Below are 15,415 nucleotides of genomic sequence, written 5' to 3'. Positions count from 1 at the left end.
GTACTCTGAGTATTATACCCATTTCTAGATCATTTGAGAAAGAACTATAAATGTCTTCTGAAAAAATTCTATGTGTTTATGGTAATAACTGAGTTCTAGGATTTTTGCTCAACCAGTGAAAATATAACTGATCTTCTGTTTCTTATTCTTCCCATTTGCAAGAAATGCAACTCTCATGACATTTATAATTCTCAGAACCCCACCCCAACCCCAAATGTGGCCTGCTAATGCATATTATTAGTATAATTATGTTAATGTTAGTAATAACAGACACTCATTGAATGTTTCACATAATGAGTCACTATCCTTTTCTTTTAAAGTAAATAATCCCATTTAATCCCCAGAGCAATCCTAAGAGTTGATTATCATAGATGCTATTATCCTCAGTTCAAGAATAAGCGCTGTGCTCATTTCACTTTATCACATGACATTGATGAGCGATGTCAATACTTGCCCTTTTCAAGTAACAATAGATTGTTAAAGAAGAAAAGGGTCTGAAAAATCATTTAGTAGAATGCTCTCATTTTACAAGAGATAATTGAGGCCATTTTCTTTCCCTGGATCTGAGATAATTTTTTTATATTAGGGGTGTCAAATTCAAATTGTTCTTGTAGAGGGCCAGATAATGAATACTTTAGACTTCATCCACCATATGGTCTTGGTCGCAACTATTCCACTCTGCTATAGTGCAAAAGCAGCCATAGACAAGATGTCAAAGAACATGTGTGGCTGGCTGTGTTTCTATACAACTTCATTCACAGAAAACAGGCAGGAGGCTGGATTGACTCATGGGCCATAGGTTCTCGAACTTCGGCTTAGATTTTCAATCCAAAATGATCTATTTGCCACAGTTACTTAGTACCTTTACTAAAATAACTGTTAGACATTCTTTAATAGACATATACTCTCTGGGCCATCAGTCTCATGATTTAAAGTATTGCTTGTGTGCCAATTCCTACGTTTTTACATCTAATTTTCATTATTCCTATGTTTTGACAGGAATGTTTAAGTGCATGAAGTTTAAAAAGTTTGTAATCATCATCTTCCTTCCAAGAACCGTCCCTCCCAAAAGTGTCTCTTTTGTTTTCAGTTTTGACCTCATCACAGCCACTATAACAGATTTTGCTAATTGCAGATCTACTATGTTACTCTCATTGTCAGGAAGGGAAAAATTTCCCTCTACCCCTCTAAGTTCTTTTGGCTGGTCTAATAATTGATACAAGGCAGATTAACAGGAGGAAAAAAATTTTAATTTTGTATGTGCAAAGGTACCCAAGAGTAATCAAAGCAGCCTGTTGATATACCCTTTTAGACAAAGAAACTTAGGCTTCAGTACTAATTAGCGAAGAAACTAAGCAGAGTGTGTTTACACAGACTTCTCGGCCCTGAATGCCCTGTCTCTGGCCATAAGAATATCTGTTTACCTCCTGGTACAGGGAGGGTGGCTTCCACATGGAAACTTATTTCCTGCTTTCGGGGGGACATAAAGGAGGCTCAGAGTGTCCTTGTACCCACTGTTTCTCAGGTAACTTTAATTCAAAACAATCAGTATGTCAAAGTGGTATATTTTGGGGTGGCCTGCCCTGAACCCTGTCATTATTTAAACCTTCTAGACACTCCTTATCCCCTCCTGGACAAAGCTCAGTCAGATCATAAAGCCTTGGGCTGTTCTGGCTCTTGCTTAATTTTATCATCCTTATTCTTCTTTCTTCACTGTGCAATTTGCCCTCTGGTAATACTGAACTACTATAGTTCTGCACATGTACTGTGTTACCTGACACATCTGTGTTTACTCTGGTGAGTTTTTCTACCTGAGACACCATTTTTCTAGTGCTTGCTTGCTTGACTCCTATTATCCTTAAAGTATGAGTGACAATATTTTGTCTTGGAATCCTTCCTTTATATTCGTGTGCTCAGAGTCTTTTTCCCTTTTTCAAGACAGCTTGTGTAGGTGTTCAGAAATGTTTATTGACTTGAATTTGCCTTGACATTTTCACTTACAAATGTAGGTACATTAAAACAGAATCAGTTATTCTTAGAAATTCAGAGTATTATAATGGACTTTTGTAGTGGTTTGCCCCAATGCATAGAGTGTCTTAACTTGTGAACTCCAAAAATACCTGTTTTTTAAAAAAATCAGAAAATGCTGATCTAAATGGCCTGCAGACAACCTTAATAATAATAGCAGTAATAAATTTTATCATGTAAGATGAAATTTTGACAAGGCACTAAAATATATAAAGATTATATACTAAACTCAGTGAAGAATCACACACCTGTTTTTTGTAACTTCTTCAGTGATTTGTATTCTCTGACAATTTTTCTCAGAGTTTTCTCAAACAGAAAAATAAGTAAATAAATAAATACAGAGTCAAATGTTTCAGATAATAGTAGCTAAACAAATCAGTGCTTCATATTGGGATTGTTTTTAACTTTTGGTTCTAAAATTTGTTACAGACGATACAGATGTTACTTAATTGTAGTTGTACATAATACTTCAGATAATTGTATTAATAGCAAAATACAACAGTGGCAGAGTTATGTCCTTATAAGAGAATCAATCTTGTGAAATAATCTGAAAAATGTTCATTTTATGATTTTTTTTTACATGTTTTAAAGTAATACTCGGTTTTTCTATTGACTGTTTAAAATATGAAGTTCTCAAGTCCCTCCCATCAGGAAGCTTGCACAACCCTCTTAGATAGCCTCATCCACCAGAGGGCAGACAGCAGAAGCAAGAAGAACTACAGTTCTGCAGCCTGTGGAACGAAAACCACATTCACAGAAAGATAGACAAATGAAAAGACAGAGGACTATGTACCAGATGAAGGAACAAGATAAAACCCCAGAAAAACAACTAAATGAAGTGGAGATAGGCAACCTTCCAGAAAAAGAATTCAGAATAATGATAGTGAAGATGATCCAGGACCTCGGAAAAAGAATGGAGGCAAAGATCAAGAAGATGCAAGAAATGTTTAACAAAGGCCTAGAAGAATTAAAGAACAAACAAACAGAGATGAACAATACAATAACTGAAATGAAAACTACACTAGAAGGAATCAAGGGCAGAATAAATGAGGCAGAAGAACAGATAAGTGACCTGGAAGACAGAATGGTGGAAATCACTGCTGTGGAACAGAATAAAGAAAAAAGAATGAAAAGAAATGAAGACAGCCTAAGAGACCTCTGGGACAACATTAAATGCACCAACATTCACATTATAGGGGTCCCAGAAGGAGAAGAGAGAAAGGACCCAAGAAAATATGTGAAGAGATTATAGTTGAAAACTTCCCTAACATGGGAAAAGAAATAGCCACCCAAGTCCAGGAAGTGCAGAGTCCCAGGCAGGATAAACCCAAGGAGACACACGCCGAGACACATAGTAATCAAATTGACAAAAAAAATTTATTAAAATATGAAGTTCTCACTCCATTACTTTGATCTTTTAAATAAGGATCTGAAAAAAAAATGTATATACAAATGTAACATTTTTACTGGTACTATAAAACTCATTTACTTTTTAATTCTTTGAATCAATAGAAACATTTAAACCTTTTCTATGGTTGATATTTTAATGCAAAGTACTATTTTATTTTATTTACTACCTTTTTTTTTTTTTTAAATTTTATTTATTTATTTATTTATTTATTTTTGGCTGTGCTGGGTCTTCGGTTCGTGCGAGGGCTTTCTCTAGTTGCGGCAAGTGGGGGCCACTCTTCATCGCGGTGCGGGGACCATTCTTCATCGCGGTGCGCGGGCCTTTCACTATCGCGGCCCCTCCCGTTGCGGGGCACAGGCTCCAGACGCGCAGGCTCAGCAGCTGTGGCTCACGGGCCCAGCTGCTCCGTGGCATGTGGGATCTTCCCAGACCAGGGCTCGAACCCGTGTCTCCTGCATTAGCAGGCAGATTCTCAACCACTGCGCCACCAGGGAAGCCCATATTTACTACCTTTTATTAAATGCCATTATTTCCCAACCTACTAGCTTTGCTGGTATTTTGTTAAGATTTACAAATGAGTTGTTAGGCATTTGCTCTCAGTTTCCATGATAGCTTAAAACTTAATTAGTTTCTGTTCATCAGAATTATGAGTTGAATTTCATGATGGCATTGATTTAAACTTGTTCTAAAATGAAGTGATTCAATATTAAAAGCTTATTCTTTTTTTCTTTTTAGAAGTACAATTTATTAAATTAATTTTCATTAATAAAATCCATGTAATTCATAAGTAGTTGAAGTGAGATGAAAATTTTTCTGAAGTTTTTGGGGCTTTTTTATCCTTAAGATAAACTCTTACTTTGATTTGCATAGTATTGGCCAGTTTCATCAATTTTTAGATTTCCCTGATATTTCTTTTGAAAAGTGATGTTTTGAAGATGTTGGGCCTCATTCACACAATTTACTTTTCTGTACACATATGTTGATAATTTTGCAGTATCTATTGTGTGGATTCAAAGAACCTCTGGTCTATCTACCAATTCTTTCTAACTCAATTATTTGATAATTACCAGAACTTTCATTTTGACCATCCTTCCTTCTACTTTGGTGGGCATTAAGCAATGCATTACTTGGATATATACATAAGCTTCACAAATTGACTTTTTTCTTAGTCAAATAAACAAAGAGTTTGTTTTCCCTTCTACCACAAATCCTGACTCCCTTCTCAGGCCTTCCTGTGAACATGGACTCTGGAATGAGACAGAAGTGTTAAATGTGGTGTTATGGAACATTCCTGATATTTTAAAGAATATTGTACGTGATATTAGCTATTGTCCTTTAATTAATGTACCTGTCCTCAGTGACAAGTGAAAAATCACATTTTATAATATAAAAAAGTAATTGGAGTTCTTGGGGACCAGGGGTATATTAAATGGTTACTAAGACAAATATAAAGCATGTGTAGAACTGAATGTAGAAGACATGAGGCAGAGAGAAGCCTTTTCCAAACTCTGAGTGCCAGAAACCTCGCCCACCCACAAAGCCATGAAGTTATCCACATGTTAAATGTTTAAGCAGTTTACTATTTTATAGGAGTGAATTTGCTACCTTTAAAAAAGATGAAATTACATTATTTGGGGGGGGGGGTGGGTAGGAAGATATCCATATCTTTTTTATGTATGCATGAAAAAGAACATTTAGAAATGGCATCCTAACTGGGGAATATTGTTTTTCCTATAATTTACATGTAGTAAATTAGTGAATGGTGCAAAAAGAGACCAAAGAATATATATTTGGTGTAGCTATAAGCAAATCTGCAGAACTCAACCTAGATGAAATGTTTTGCTACATTTCAATGGATACAAGTGCTTGTATCCTGTCCAAACTGTTTGTTTTATTAAGGCAAAAACATTTACATTTCTTGAGTTATCATGACCATTTTGCAACCTTCTGCTACAGTTGTATAAATCTGTCCTGTTTTTAAAATTAAAGTTGATTGTATTGTACCAACTCAATGTTTTCCTGGACCTCATAAGTATCTGGTGTATTTTAGAATTCAAAATTAGTAGCACAGTGTTATGTATATGCTTAAATTTTACGTTATTGGTATTAGGAAGTACATCTGCTGGAGATTATCTTCCGGTTTTTATGATGTCATCAGGCTTTCTCACATGGTGAAAGAGAATTTTGAGATGCATTCTACTTCTTCATGCTCGAATTTTATCAACCTGATTATATACATTTCATAAGGTCAATATCCGTATCTGTTTCTTTAAAAGTGACATATGTCAGCTACAATAATATTTAGCACATACTAAGTATTTAGAAAAGGAGCTGCGTTATTCTCCTATGTTCTACTACTTTATGTCTTAAAGTTTCCCTATAATTTAAGTACTTGGCTTGGTGGTATTAAAAAATTAATAAACATAAACCTCTATTAAAAAGAATTAGGAGACCAGAAGGGGGAGCTCTCATGCCCTGAGATTATAGCAGAGCCCGACAGGAAGAAGAAACACTCCTCTTCTTTCCTGGCGAAGACTCAGTGAATAGAAAGTCATGGACTCTTTGTTTACTATAGCCCTCCAACTTCCTTTTCCCCCTCGATAAAAGCCTTCTCCTTTTCTTGCTGTGTGAGAATTTGCACGTGGCTCACCATGGTTACAGACACGGAATCACAATTCTCCGATGATCCCAAATGAATAAACCCATCTTTGTTTTAGGTCAACAATGGGGTAAATAGGCAGTTTGTAGGTATATAAATAGTTTGCCCAGAATTCACTTTTACGCACTATTTCCTTAATTTGTGGAATCTATGGTGAACAGAATTGACCTACTGACATTTTTGAGTGCCATTAACATTTTTTCTTTTCAAGGAGCTAGGGTATGTTGAATCTTACAAACCTATAGCTGGAGTGAAAGCCTTCCATTCCTAGTTTAGAATCTCATGACTTGATGAGAGCTTTTAAAAACTATTGTACGTGTAGCGTGTCCTTCAGTTCAGCCTAGATGTTCTATGCTACAACATCTGTTTCTGTAAGAAAAATTAGTTTCTATGTGATTAGTAAATAAAGGAGTTAGGTCCATTTAATGTGAAGTTGCATCAGCTTGTGTGCAACTTTTCCTAGATAGAAACAGCCAGAAAAACAGGAATAGAATGATAACCTTGGGAGGAAAGAGAAACACCCTCAACTCAGCTGCTGCACTGGTAGCAGAAGCCTTTGACGTTAAAAAAAATTTTTGTCTGATGCATTAGTTTCTAAGAGAAGTGCAGTCAAACATCCCTCTGTGTTTATGGATTTGGATATTGTTTTCTCATAATTCAGTCTTTTTTTTTTTTCTTTGCTTTGTGTTTTAAAATCTATGTTCTTAGTAATAAGGTTATGGTTATTTTAAGTTTTGTTTTTTATTATGTACTGTTTATCTGTATTAATGTTTTTTTTTTTTTGTCTTAACCCTATTATATTGCTACAACCTTAATTTTTGGTAGTATTTGCATGGTATGCCTTTTCATACCAGTGCATACATAAATGTCTAATGAAAACTATCTTGTCCTGTAAAGTACATACTTTCAGGATAGTTTTCATTAGACATTTACATTATAGCTAGCATATAGTTCGATTTTTCTTAAAAATCCAATCTGATAAATCTGTCACTTAAGAAAGAGTTAAAAAGTGTTACATTTATCTTTATTATTTTTATATTTGGGATTCTTTCTACAAGCTTACTTTTTTGGGTTATTGCTGTTGGCCAATTGTTTTGTTTGCTACTTTACTTTCCTCCTATGCTTTGTTGCATTGATACAAATAATCCTTTAGTCCTTCTGCAAGTTTGGAAACTATACAATATAATTGTATATAGCTTTAATTAAATAGCATTACTTTTAATATACATAATTAGCTGTAAGTTAACCAAGTGTAAGGTCTAATTTCTGTCCTTCAAAAAAAAAAAAAAGATTCAGCACACTTTATCTATTGAACATTCTCATTACAATATAATCTTGTCAAGAGTTTTAGGTTTACCATTTTTTTAGACTCCCAGAGTTATAATTTATTTTTATAATTAATAGTTAATGTAATTAACTGGTATTTAAAAAATTAATTTTAGGCTCTCTTGTAGGACACTCTTTAAGGAACGTTAAAAATGAGTACCTGCTACCAGCTCTGACTTCCCGGAGAGGTTCCCCAGCTCCTGGCAGCATGCGTTTCCTCCTGGGCCAACCCTAATGGCAGCTTCCTGGCACAGAGCTCATTCCCAGTTGTATCATAGTCATCGTTCCTTCTCTAATTAATGCATTACCAGCATTTCCGCTCTTTCATTTCTGTGCCTTTTAAATTTCTGTGCAGGCTATAATTACCAGTTATAGTGGTCTTGTCTTTTCTGCTCCTTGTGCTATTTTTACACAAACCATCTCCCTACCACCCACCTCCCTTACTTTAGTGCAAGATTTTTCTGAACTCAAATTTTGTCAGGAAGACTTGTATTAAACAAGAAATGTCTGTCTGTCTAGCTAGCTATCTAGGCTGGCAGTAAGGTTGCCCAGGTTGTGTAGTGCAAAATTCTAGGGCATTCCATTCACCTAAAGTATGTTGGTCAAGGTGGCCGCTAGCATTTCATGGTATCTGAATAGTACAGGTAATTACACAGTTAAAAGAGTTAAACAGTCCACTGAGGCTTTTAACTCCAAACAGTAGTATTGTTCCCCAGCCCAGCTGGTATGGGGCTATGTAGTGATCGGGCCATATGGGCACTGGAGAGACTCTTACCTTCAGCCTGTCCCTTGGCTTCAGATCCATACCATGACTGCCGTTTCCAAAATTGCCTCAGTGTTGGGGAATTAGCCTGCTTTTTGTAGCAAGCACACCACCAGCAATTTTAGGTTCAGACTCCTAAGAGTAGAAGCCTTTGTAGCGCTAGTTGGACCAACTTTGTGAAAGACTACAGGGCAGGGAAAAAGGCAGGGCAGAGGTGGGCATGTCTTCTGCTTTAGCTCCTGAGCTCATCCATCATCTCACATGAGTTTAGGGGCTCCTTTTCTCTCCCCACTTCTCCCTCTACCTTGGCTTCTCAGGGGTGAGGGAAGGAGATCACAGAAGGTGGTATGTGAGCCATCCTTTCAGAAGGCTTCAGCTGCAAATAGGGACTGACATCTTTTGCAACAGCTGATAGTCATTAGCTTCCAGGTACCAGCAAGGGGAACACCTGGCTATAAGCTGAATTACTTTGAAGGAAGGTCTAGTATTTATAGTTCATTCACAGTTCTTCCAGCCTGGGTGTGGTTCACCAGTCAGGAGTTAGTTTTACCATAAGTCATGCCACCTGGTAAAAAAGCTGAAGTTTCACTTTCATAAATTTTCAGGGAAACAGAGCTTAGGGGAAGGTGAGCCCAGGGTTTCAGGGTTACATGGTCTTTTCTTCAGCTATTCAGCAGATAGAAAAACCTGAAACTTATTCTTTCTGCTTTTTATCTTCCAAAAAATTTTTTTTGTGTTTTTCTTTGTTCTTTTGGTTTATGAATTGGACATTTTTAAGGAAAAAAGTCTATATTGTTACCTTAGATTTCAAGAGGTAGCAGCTATATGTATATGTTTTCAACTGACTATATTTAATGAAAAGTTCCAAGAAAGTTACTGAATATCTACTAAATTAAAATATATTGCACATTATCTCAATTATCTTTAAAAATGGATGTTATATAAGCAATTTTCCCTGGAAAAGCAAAATGTAATGGGTGAAAAAAAAAAACCTCTCATTCCCTTGTTTTACAGAAAGAACATAGTAAGATGTTTTGTTGTCTATTGTCATAAAGAGCACATTTCCATATGAATGAGCAGAGAGGAAGGGATTAGTATAAGATTGGTATAAGGGATTAGTATTAGTATATAAGGTGGAGTATATTATAAAATGCTCCTAGTTAATAAATACACGTAATTGAACAAATAATTCTTAAGTTTTAAAATTTTGATATTGCAAAAGAATACACATTTCTTTATGCTCATTGTATATGTGCATTTGTATTTTAAATAATTTATTTTGAAGCTATTGTTGTGATTTAGGTTTTTATATCCCATGAAAGACAGACAGTATTGTATCATCTCAGTAGTAATAGTTTGTAGAAAAGAGCATAGATCACCCTGAGACCTTAAATTTAAATGAAAAATAATGCTTAAAAAATAGTCACTTGAATAATTTCAAGAAAAACACTAACACTGCTAAAAGAATTCTACATAAAATTCTTCTGGATTTACTTTAAGAAGTAGATTATTATTAAATTCCAATTATTACTTTGAAAGGGATTCTTCTAAAAAACTTTATGTATTTGGATAAGCAGTCCCTTGAATTTTATTGTTATTGTTAATTTCTTAACCTATTTATTTCTATCTAGCCTAGTTTCAAATTACAAATTAGGAAGTAAGTTGAAAGAATTGATGAAATCATATATTCTTTATATCAATACACTTGACTCTGACACAAATTGAAATAGAATATTAGCATTTTATACTTTTCAATTAGTGTTTACTGCATCTGTATTTGTAAAGGATGATTCATTTTATTAAATATTTATGGGTTGAAATGATTAGAAGTTAATAAACTGACAAAAATAATTTCAATATTATATGTGTTTTAAGCTTCTTTAATGTCATACTTTTCAAGGGAAACTGAATGGTACTCTGATTGTTACCTTTTATATTATTTTGCAGGTGCAATTTCTTGATTATGAATCAGTACCATTTGGTCAGAAAATGGAAAACCTAATGCGGATTAGAGAATTTGCCAAGGAAGTGAAAAAAACAAATATTTTATTATATGGCCTTCTCGTATATTACCCACAGGTAGGTAAAATGTTGGTCTCTTCAGATTGTATGTTTTTTAGACTACAGTTTTATTGGTGGGAACCTGATTTTGTTAAAAAGCAAAGAAATATTTAAAAAAAAATTGGGCTGGAAAATTACTTATCTATTCATGTTCTGCAGCAGGTAGAAACTCTTGACTCTAAGGGAAAATTAAAAATCAAAACAAGTGTTTTGATTAGGGGGAAAAAAGATGAAAATTGACAAAGATCTCACAATAGGTAGCCCACATAAAATTGCCAGATATGCAAATGAAAATACAGAATCCCCAGTTAAGTTTGAATTTCAAATAAATAATAAATAATTTTATTTTTACTTCCAATTTTGGAATTTGAAATTTGAATTTCATATTTAACTGGACTTTTGTATTTAACTGGCAACTCTCAGGTCACAATCTTAGCTGTTTGTATAATTTAAAGTTGTTTATTCCTTTAATGCTGTGCTAAAGATGTTGGTAATCAAGACTTTAATCATTTGAAAGCAGTGGCTGGCATTTGGGATACATGAGGGCATGGTATTTAATTAGACAAAAACTCTTACTGTCTCTGTCTTTTAATAGTGAGTTACTTAAGCTGAAGGCAAAATGAATTAGCATTATAGATTCTTTGTGCAGAGAAGTGCTATTTAAATCAAACTGTTTGGAGAATCTGTTAGAGAAGATGGATTTGCCCTTTGTGCATAGGTACCTTTCATAGAACTTGCAGAAAGCTTCATGGTGTCTTAGAGGTGGACCACATAGGAGTCAAGGAAGTAAAATGGTCAACTGCTTTTTTTTTTAGTGGTCTGGAATAAAAGTGATTTCGTACTATATGGTTGATGAATAACAGCTATTGTTTATGAAATATTTAAGGTGCCTTTTTAGCCTGAAGGTAACATTTCTTTTGAAACAAATGGATTTTAGTTGAATATAAGGGCAATCTGTTAGTCAGTTCCTTGGTTTTCTTTAACTTTGAGGTTGTTTCCTCTACTTCTGACATAGACAAGCATGATCTCCAGTTGGTACTAAGGACAAGGCAAAGTTTAGTTCGCTTAGGATCATGGAATTGTAAAATGTTAGTGCTGTATGGTTCCTGAAGTCAGCACAACCAAGGCCTAAAGAGAGACATATAGTTGCCCAAGGACATAAAACTGGCAGAGTAAGAATTAGAACTCAGGTCTGTATCTTCCTTCAGGAATGTTTCCTCTTCAATATTGTCTTTGGTGGTACCCTAGGTTAACGTGGTGGGAAAAAGAAATCAGTTATTTCTCTTGTGCCATGCAAAGGAGTCATGGTCTAATGCTGTGCTATACAGGTATAAAATAGAGTTCACTCAGGAAAACCTCAAAAGCTGGGGAATGGTAGAGCACACACAGTTCTGGAACTCTCTTTGTCCTATGATTTAGACTAAGCACAAAGGGTCTGTAGCTGACTTTCTAGTGGAGGGTCTGGTTGCCAGATGAAATAGAGCATGGAATTTCAGAGAAAAAGTATGTTTTAGCATAAGTATGTCCCAAGTGTTACATGGACCATATTTGCACAAAAAATTCTTTGTTGTTATTCTGAATTTCAAGTATAACTGGGCATCTTGTGTTTTATTTGCTAAACCTGGTAACACTTGTAGAGTTCATGTTTACATAAAAGTATTCATTTTTTTCACACTTGACATGTTCTACCCTTTTATGGAATGGAGAACAGTGAGTATCTATGTGACTCTGTACCTATGAAGGCTCCCTGATTGGAAAAGTAGCCTTGTTGAAAAGGAGGAGCCTTTGCAGCCCACTGCTTGGTATCTGACTGCTCTTTTAAGCAAACGTGGACCTGCTAAGCCAGCTGTCTACTAAGTTACCAAAAGTGTGAAAAAGATGGTCCTGCAAGCCCTTCAGGATATGTCTCTCATTGCTTTAGGATGCAAAGATAGCTTACTTAGGTGTTGCTTGTCTCTTCTTAACATTTCAGTAATGATGTTTCAAGTATGTGAAAATGTTTAAAATGAAAGGTTTACTTTTGTCCTTAAAGACACAGACGTGAATTGACTTTTACTAGCCCAACACACTGTCCAATGCATAATTCCACATTAAAGAGCACTTACTGAGAGATCCTGAGATGTTTGTTAGATATGCCATTAAGAAAGAGTTGTGGTTAAAAAATTGGAGAGGCAACAGTGAATAGAGTTAAACAGACTTCTTTAATGAGGGCTTCTCACAAATCCTTAATATACTGATGAGCATTTCATATCTCCAACCTGGGGACAAGGGCTATGCCATTTTCCATTTTCTCCTGTAATCCTTTAACCATAGATAAATCATGGGACTAATGTTCCCTAAAAGAAACTTTGAAACACTCCTCACAAGTATACCGTTAAGTAAAGAAAGCACTACCTCTGCATAGTCTTTTTCTACTTCAGTACTAATTTTTCCATTTAGTTAAAGCAGCACTTCTAACATTGAGTGCCTACTTGACACTGCAAACACCAAGGATATGAAGATGTATAAGGTGGAGCTTTCATTCACTGTTTAGTGAAGAGTGTTGCTCTGTGCTTTCCGCTGTGCTGTGAGATACAACTTTTTGTAGTGTTCATACACTGGACTTTGTTCCCTAAATCTAATTCATCTCTGTAAGAGCCATTAGGTGTTTTGTAGGTAGTTATTCTGTATGCTTCTAGGTCTCTGATCAGTGAAACCTTTCTAGATTTTTTTTTAAACAATTTTTCATAAGACACTAGCATCAGGTGCCTCTTCTTTGGATAGGTTTTCAGTTTATTGATAGCCCCTCCTTGGAAGAGAGAATGTATCGAATTGACTTCTGTATCTGTGTTACACATATGTTCATTCGGGCTTAAAGAAAACCTCCCTTGTTATGTATGTGATATTTCTGATAATGTAGATGGTCTTGATATTTGGCCGCACCTTCACAGTGTTGATGTATATGATGTTTATAGTTAAATAGAATTACGTAGGCTCTTTTCTTTTTAAGCACATGATGCTATTAAACCTCTGTTTGTGTTTGTATAGTGTTCTTTTACACACATGTATTGGAGTTTTTGCATTTGGCAATTTTAAGCTGATTAGTTTTATTCTATTATTTCAGTCTTTCATTGTCTTTTTTGATCTAGATTATAGCATATGATTAATTAGCTATAGTTTCTTGCATCATATAATTTACAAATTAGATGTCATCTATATTTTGTATATACCTTTAAGGAAAAAATTGATTTGGATAAAGCTAAGGATTGAGTCCTTCTTTAGTATCTATAAATGTTCTACAATGTTGTCTGTGATCAATTACTGATAATTTAATAATTCAGTCACTGACAAATGCATCTAACTTTATAATATCTTAACTCAATTTCTCCATATTTTCTTTACTGATATAAGAAACTTTAACAAATACTTTACTTAACTCTAGATAAGCTTTATGTGTGTGTTTTTTCTGCCTTTGAGAGAGATTATTTGCTAAATTATTGAATATGCTAGTTTCTTATCTATATCACCATAGTAAGGCACTAATTAACTTTTTTTCCCCAAAAATTGACTTTAAAATATTCTAGTGGCCTCAAAAAATTAATAATTTAAACTGAGCTCTTCGTGGGTAGCTTAAACTTAGAGTTATAGATCAAGTGACAGGCTTCACTGTGTATATATATGTATCTATACATTTATATACACACACATATATAAATATAAGTAAAAAATACTTGACCATAGTATAAAGTTTTCTAATGTTATCATCCAGTTTTCAGTTCCTCAAGTTGTAAACAAATCAGGAAAGATTTGAAATTTATGCTCTAGACTAGAAATGTAGCATAAAGCTTGCCTTTACAATTTGTTGAATGAATTTAAATCAGGTCCTATCCCTTTTTTTAAAATAACCATACAAAAATAACTATGAATAATTAAAACCAGTTTTTATAGTTGAGTCCATATAAAGGCTCTTAGTCCCTTTTTAAGTGTTACTTTAAATAATTCTATGCATAAAATATTATTCTTCATCCTGTTAATCCAGCTTTGTTATGCAAACCATCATGGAGGTCCATGATATAAAATTATGTGTTTGAGGAACATGTTTTAGTTATTTGAAAATCTGTATCTGATAATATGGCAGTGAACATATACAGACTTAGTATTTCTGTCATGAACTGTTCAAGCCAGTAGCTTACAAGTTTACAGTCTTAATTTTGTTGAAATCTAAAATATTTTCATGATGACTTTGTTTTTTAAGGCAAATGTTTGCGAGTTTACATTTTAAAATAATATTCCTTAAAACTGTGATAGTAAGTAAACTGTTTCCCTGAGTTCTGTGAGCCATTCAAGAAGCGGATTGTAGGAACCCGTGACCTATAGCTTGTTGGTCAGAAGTACAGATGGCATCCGAAGTAGAAGTCAGCCTGGTGGGACTGAGGCCTTAAGCCTGGGGTGTGTGGTCAGTGCTAACTCCAGGTAGTGAGTGTCAGAACTGTTTAGTGTGGGAAAAATAAAACACACATTTGCTGGCAGAAGTGTTGAGAATAGAAAAACAATTAATCTTTAGGCCAGTATAAAACTTGCTATATCTATTATCTACCCAATCCCACCAGAGGTTTTCCAAATTGTGGACATTCTTTCAGCTTAGGTGCCTAGTGAAAATGTTGTGAATCAGAGTCCCCAGCAAACTAACAGTGAACATGTAGCATGAAAAAGAAATTAGACTCCGTTGTCGCTGTAATACAACTTAAACTATACTGACCATTTTACAGGTAAAACTTCTAGGTTACAACGATATTATTCCTTTGATTAGTAACTTTTTTGTACAGACATTACAACATTGAATAATCCACTCAACTGATTTTTGCATTTAGCTTTACTTATCCACCGTCTTCACAAAGATATCATGAGACATCTTATTAGGTATTTTCCTGAAGTCCAGATCTGGGATTTGTACAGCTGTCCCTTGCTTGAGTAATCTACTGGTATTCTCAAAGAAAGAAATAAGTTTAAGTTGTTTAAATGAACATACATTAGACCCCACTAATAAATGATTGATTTTCTATGCCAGTAGCTTTTTAAACACTGGGTCTTAGAAAAATCCCCAGCTGACAATATTATAGTCACCTGAGGAATTAAATATACAGATATCTAGTCTGTACCTCCCTGTCTCTATTTCAAGAGATCAGGA

The 15,415-nt window shown here is 34.7% G+C and overlaps 1 protein-coding gene across 2 annotated transcripts in view; it reads left to right on the top strand.

The window, feature by feature from the left end:
• The window catches only part of CRPPA (CDP-L-ribitol pyrophosphorylase A), a 324,671-nt gene that overhangs the window by 192,798 nt on the left and 116,458 nt on the right, over positions 1-15,415 (top strand). For both annotated transcript variants that reach the window (XM_007164884.2, XM_057549909.1), the window contains exon 9: positions 10,135-10,266. In XM_007164884.2, coding sequence (XP_007164946.2) covers positions 10,135-10,266 — 132 coding nt within the window. The remainder of the gene's footprint in view (positions 1-10,134; positions 10,267-15,415) is intronic.

The sequence above is a fragment of the Balaenoptera acutorostrata genome, chromosome 7 (assembly GCF_949987535.1).
Source record: "Balaenoptera acutorostrata chromosome 7, mBalAcu1.1, whole genome shotgun sequence".
NCBI classification, from domain to species: domain Eukaryota; kingdom Metazoa; phylum Chordata; class Mammalia; order Artiodactyla; family Balaenopteridae; genus Balaenoptera; species Balaenoptera acutorostrata.
Note: the sequence above shows the minus strand (reverse complement) of the source record. Positions and strands in the feature narration are given on the sequence as shown.